The sequence below is a fragment of the Geosmithia morbida genome (assembly GCF_012550715.1).
Source record: "Geosmithia morbida isolate 1262 chromosome Unknown scaffold_22, whole genome shotgun sequence".
Lineage (NCBI taxonomy): Eukaryota > Fungi > Ascomycota > Sordariomycetes > Hypocreales > Bionectriaceae > Geosmithia > Geosmithia morbida.
This window is the reverse complement of record NW_023336209.1, coordinates 101,104-106,623: the sequence shown is the minus strand read 5'-3', so window position 1 is coordinate 106,623 and position 5,520 is coordinate 101,104. Positions and strand designations below refer to the sequence as shown.

Genomic DNA, 5,520 nt, shown 5'->3' with positions numbered 1-5,520 from the left:
GGGGGGGGGAGGGAGGGGGAGTTTGGTTTCTCACGATGGGGAAGAATCAAAATCTATGCTGTCTATCCAATATTCAGATGGATTACCCATGTACGGCGTGGGTGGTTGTCATCTCGGGGTCCCTGCCACTAAGGATTTTGAAACTATCAAGAACATACATATATTACTGTAGCATACGCAGCTCTTGTCTCATCCATTACAACTCTCTCTCTCTTCTCTTTCCATCACCATGATGAAATCCAAGAACAAGAGCACCACGACGCGGGCCGTCATCGTCAGCCTAGGATCCATAGGAGCTGCTGGAATATTCGTCGCATCAACCCAATCGTGGCCCATCGTACTCGCTGTGGCGGTGGCAGCCCCTCTAGCTATCATTGTGAGTCTTCTTTCTTGCTTGCTCGCGTTGGGCGCATCCAAGCTGCTGACATTCGTCTGCTGTGCAGCTACGTCACCTGCAGCTCGTCAGCCATCGCAAGAAGCGCCCCGTGCAGTGGAAGGGGACGGGTCGGAGGGACGGCGAGAGGGAGGATGACTACTACCTCATCGTGCTGGGGTCCGGCGGCCACACAAAGGAGATGCTCATGATGATGGACGACGGCACCAGCGACTTTGCCGGCCTGCACAGACGCTACGTCGTGTCGAGCGGCGATTCGACGTCCCTCCACCAGGTCGAGGACTACGAGGCTGACCTGCGGTCCCTGTGCGGAGAGGTGTCGACCGATCCCGGGTCCTACGACGTCCGCGTCGTCACCCGTGCCAGACGCGTCCGCCAGCCGTTCCTGACGGCGCCCGTCACAGCACTGGCCAGCCTGCGCGACGTCATCTTCTCCGTGCTCCTCTCGCCCCCGGAATCTCGGAAAAGCAGCAGCAGCAGTTTACGGTACCCTCGCATCGTGCTGTCCAACGGGCCGGCTACGGGGTTCCTCGTCGGGCTGGCGGTGCACATGCTCAAGATGGTCGGCGTGCTCGGCCGGGACGCGTGCTTCTTCGTCTACATCGAGTCGTGGGCCCGCATATCATCGCTCAGCCTCACCGGCAAACTGTTCCACTACACGGGCATAGCGGATGCCTTGGCCGTACAGCACCAGGCTGTTGCCGACGCGTACGGTCTCGTCAACGCGGGGCCCATGGTGTTCAATTCCCGGAGAGCAGTCTGACAAGGATGATTCCTTGTCCTTCTGTCTCTCGTCTAATCTTCTTTTGGGATGGTGTTGAGACAACAGATATATATATATACATATACACGCGATACACGTACAAGGGATCTCTCTCGGTGACCCCGTATATCGGATTCTTACTGCACCAGCTCCTCGACGGGTCGCGGGGCCTCCTCGGCCTCGTCGTTCTGCGCCGCCAGCGTCATCTCACGCTTCTGGGCCTCCTTGCCGGCCCAGACCTTCCAGTTCTCGTACTCGCTGTCCTCGAGGAGCATGCCGACCTCAAGACGGGATTTACCAAAGTAGGCGCCAACGTGCTGAGCCTCCTCCTTGGCGATGCGCTTCTCAACCTCCTCCTCCTGGCGCAGTCGGTAGAATTCGCGTCGCGTCACGTCGTAGGCTTGCTGGCGGCTCATGTTTTCGTTTTCCATGCGCCAGAGCTGGCGTTGGACGACACTGAAAGAGGGCAAGGAAGCTTTGTCAGTCTTAGGCTCATGAGATGGACAAGGGGACGAAGGATGAAGAAAAGAAGAGAGAAGAAGAAGAGAGAAGAAGAAGAGAGAAGAAGAAGAGAGAAGAAGTAGAGAGAAGAAGAAGAGAGAAGAAGGGAGAAGAAGAAGAGAGAAGAAGAAGAAGAGGAGGAGGAGGAGGAGGAAAAAGAAACTTACGACTCTCCAGAGAGAGGAATCCCAGGCTGCCTCAATCCTCTGCTCCAGTCGATGAACTGGTAGTCCTTTCCATCCGACTCGACCAGGACACGCGGCCGTGCCAGCTCCCAGGGGTGGTCCTTGTAGAAGACGCGTCGCAGCTTGTCCTCGGGGTAGGAGATGGGCTGGGGTCGGTAGAGGTTGCGAGGCTTGGCCGCCTTCTTCTTGGGAGCGGCCTGGTGGTGACGGACGGGGACGGTCCTTACGAGCGTCTCGGCCGGGGGACACGACGAGAGGATCTCGTACCAGGGCGGCGTGGCAACCTTGCGGTTGTTGAACAGGTGGTTGCGCAGCTCCTCGGTCTTGGTCTTCCAAACCGTGGCCGGACGGATCTGCTTTCCACCCATTTCTTCCTGCCTTGATGTGGTGGAGTGACGGTGGCGAGGTTCGTCGTCGTCGTCGTCGTCGTCGTCGTCGTCGGGGGGTTTGAGTGGTTTGGTTGAGTTAATGGTCTGTTTGGCCTTGCTTTGCTTTGCTTTGCCAGAAAATGACGATAAATTTTTGGACGGACTACCCTGTACGATGGTACGTATCTGTACAGTACAGGTACAGCCTGCGCCGGCGAATCGTATGACCGACCAGTTTTATTACTACTCCAACAAAAAAAAAAATCCCATCACCACAGACCACACACCCGAGTCCCAAATGACCCGCTCTCGCTCTCCGCTCCGCTCCACAGCCCCAGACCCAAACCCCGGATAATTTAAAACCTCCAGCGCCAGTCCAGCTTCCCCGGATATCGACCAGAGGAGAATATAAACAACGACCCCCATTCGTCTCGCCTACTCATCATCTGCTCTCCTGGACAATATTTTTTTTGTTTAGAAAAAGAACAGAAGCTGCACCATGAGTACGAACCCATGAAGATCCCGGCTCGAGTGGTGGACGGCCCCTCCGTCTGCAGCGCGGTGCTGTCAAATTGCCGCTCAGCTACGACTTTGCCCAGGACTGGCAACGCAACGACGCCGATAGTATCGTCTAGACGCTTTGGTGTCCCTAGTGACGCGTATCGAAAGCATCCGAGTCGGAGGCAGCTTGGCGGTGGCTCCTTCTTCTGCTCGAGGACGTCTCACTGGCTCTACTCGACCTTTACCCCAATCTCCGACCCCAGGACGTCTTCCTCGTCGCCCTCCCCACGTCGAGATGCCGCGTACACGACGACGGCGGTGGCGAGAAAGCCGGTGCCCGACACTGCCGAACCCCGCGATGATTGCTCGCCGACTCAACAGCCGCAGCAGCACCGACAGCACGCATCTCCTGTCCACGACAGGGGAGAGCTCCTGTCCTACGTCCCACTCGAAGGCCAGAGCTCCGTCGACGAGCACTTTGATTTCTACAGAGACCCGTTCAGACGAGGGTATGCACAACCTGACGGACCGAAGCTGCTGGTGTCGGAGAAGAGGCTCGATGTCGAATACCCGCCGCGGGAGGATATATACGCCGGCAACGACAAGGTTCGGGCCAGCGTGGCCAGCCTCTGCAGCGCCATCGGCCTCAAGATGCGGCACCCGCACCGATCGACGCTCGAGTCTGTTTACAAGCTGTACCTCGAGCTCCCGGAGCCACGCATGCTTAACCTGACGGGCCAGTGGCGCAACCGGCTGCTGCGGATCATGGGCACGCCGCCGAGGCGGAACCTGCAGTCGATGCTGCGGTACTTTGCCCTGGTGGCCGATACCAAGAATGCCGGGCTCACGCTCCGCCGCACGCAGTGGAACTACGCGCTGGCCTTCGCCACCAAGTACACGGCCCGGGCCGGGATGCAGGAGGCGGACGCGGCGTTGCGCATGTGGCGCGAGATGGAGCGGGACGCCAAGATCCCCGGCAACGACGTCACCTTCAACGTGCTCTTCGATGTGGCGGCCAAGGCGGGCAACTTCACGCTGGCCGAGATGCTGTACAACGAGATGGACAACCGCGGGATCGAGTTCAACCGCTTTCACCACGTCAGCCTCATCTTCTTCTTCGGCCTGAAGCTGGACTCGTCCGGCATCAGGGCGGCGTACCGCGAGATGGTGGAGTCGGGCGAGATGATCGACACGGTGACCCTCAACTGCGTCATCTCGGGCTTCCTGCGGTGCGGCGAGGAGGCGGCCGCCGAGGAGACGTACCGGCGGATGAGGGGCGGCAACACGCCCACGGCCGACATGCCGGAGCGCGACTACATGACGGCCAAGGTGGTGACCAAGGTGCTCATGATGTTCTCCAAGGTCGGCAAGGACCACCCGCAGCTCAAGCAGTCGTTCCAGACAAACGTCCAGCTGGCCCCCGACCTGCGCACCTACCGTATCCTCATCGAGCACTACGCCGTCAAGCTCGGCGACCTGTCCACCGTGGCCCGGTACCTCGACGAGATGAGGTTCCAGAGGATCGCCGTGCATCCGACGATCTTCCTCGCCCTCTTCAAGGGCTTCTACGTCCACGGCGGCTTCCCCGGCTCGCAGTGGAGCACGTCGCGCCTCGAGGGCGTCCTCAAGGCCATGCGCGAGGCACGCGACGGGAACGCTCGTGGCTTCCTCATCGACCGCTGGCTCGTCATCTGGGCCCTACGCGCCGTCGGCAAGTGCTCCACGCCCGACGCCGTCATCGAGACGTTCGACGACCTCGCCAAGAGGTGGGACGTGGCCCCCTCGAGGGAGCCCTTCCTGCACGCCCTCCTGGACAACATTGTCCGCGGCCGCGATCTCAAGTCCAAGGACGCCAATGACAATGGCACCCTGCACCGTGGGTACAACGCACCCAACAAGCGACCTGCATCATCGGAATATAAGATACCATACTAGCATAATTTACCCGACACCTTCATGTGTGTATACGCACAGCCTCTCCTAGCATAGAACCTCACTACAACATGAAAATTATCTTGACTCGTTTCCCTTCCCTATGGGTTGAGAACAATTCACTATCCCCCCTTTTACGAGATGACGAGATAAATGATCTAGCATGTCCGTTGGATGATGATGGTAGGACAAATGGAAAATTGTCGGTAGTGGCTTGTAATCTATTCACAACTGTATGGTACATCCGAGACCAAGACATGCCCCCTCTTCACCTCCTTCTTGACATCTTCCCCCTTCGGCGAGACCCAATCATCTGAGAGAGCGTGGCGGCAGCGGGAAATGCTTTTACTGCTTGTAGGTCTGGTAGACTATACGAGGGGAGAGAACGATGCTCGTTAGCAAGTCTTGCTGTACGTCTCGACGACAATCGGGATACTGCTCGTGGAGTCTCCCTCGAGGAGAGGAAGAAGAGAAAGTTACTCACTGGCAATGCCGAAGGGGGCGAAGAAGCCGGTGGCCAGGAAGCTCCAGTAGCCGAGGCCGAACCACTTGCTCTTGGGGTTGAAGGGAAGGTTAGAGTAGGCACCCTCGGGGTAGTGGTAAGGGGACGAGAGACGGGCGCGGGTGGCGTGGAAGCCACGGCGGGTGACCAGGGAGGTCGTGGTGCGGGTAGCGGCGCGGGAGAGCATCTGTTTTTTTTTCCCTCCTCGATCGGGACGGTCAGCCATCGACGCACGCAGGTCGAAAGAAAGGGAGAAGAGCCTGGACGGGAAGGATGAGTCGGTCGGGGGGAGGGGGGGGAGGAAACTTGCTTTGACGGTCGTCCGGAATTGAATTCGGGGTTGGGTCGGTAAGAAGTTGTAGTATAGATTAGTC

At 58.6% G+C, this 5,520-nt stretch overlaps 4 protein-coding genes across 4 annotated transcripts in view; 2 read left to right on the top strand and 2 right to left on the bottom strand.

The window, feature by feature from the left end:
- Positions 1-229: 229 nt before the first annotated feature.
- Positions 230-1,157, top strand: GMORB2_4648 (beta-1,4-N-acetylglucosaminyltransferase; the record flags this gene model as incomplete). The annotated part of the gene is made up of 2 exons (XM_035466622.1): positions 230-376; positions 459-1,157. The coding sequence occupies 2 exons, from the start codon at positions 230-232 to the stop codon at positions 1,155-1,157; spliced, it is 846 nt and encodes a 281-aa protein (XP_035318170.1).
- Positions 1,158-1,294: 137 nt separating this feature from the next.
- Positions 1,295-2,211, bottom strand: GMORB2_4647 (small subunit ribosomal protein S23; the record flags this gene model as incomplete). Its single annotated transcript, XM_035466621.1, has 2 exons — positions 1,295-1,613; positions 1,826-2,211. 2 exons carry the CDS (start codon positions 2,209-2,211, stop codon positions 1,295-1,297), a joined length of 705 nt encoding a protein of 234 aa, XP_035318169.1.
- Positions 2,212-2,724: 513 nt separating this feature from the next.
- GMORB2_4646 (PPR repeat) lies at positions 2,725-4,647 on the top strand (the record flags this gene model as incomplete). The annotated part of the gene is made up of 1 exon (XM_035466620.1): positions 2,725-4,647. One exon carries the CDS (start codon positions 2,725-2,727, stop codon positions 4,645-4,647), a length of 1,923 nt encoding a protein of 640 aa, XP_035318168.1.
- Positions 4,648-4,989: 342 nt separating this feature from the next.
- Positions 4,990-5,520, bottom strand: part of GMORB2_4645 (cytochrome c oxidase subunit 7c) — a gene marked incomplete at both ends in the record, with an annotated part of 697 nt that continues 166 nt past the window's right edge. The window contains 2 exons of the mRNA XM_035466619.1: positions 4,990-5,012; positions 5,129-5,333. Coding sequence (XP_035318167.1) covers positions 4,990-5,012; positions 5,129-5,333 — 228 coding nt within the window. The remainder of the gene's footprint in view (positions 5,013-5,128; positions 5,334-5,520) is intronic.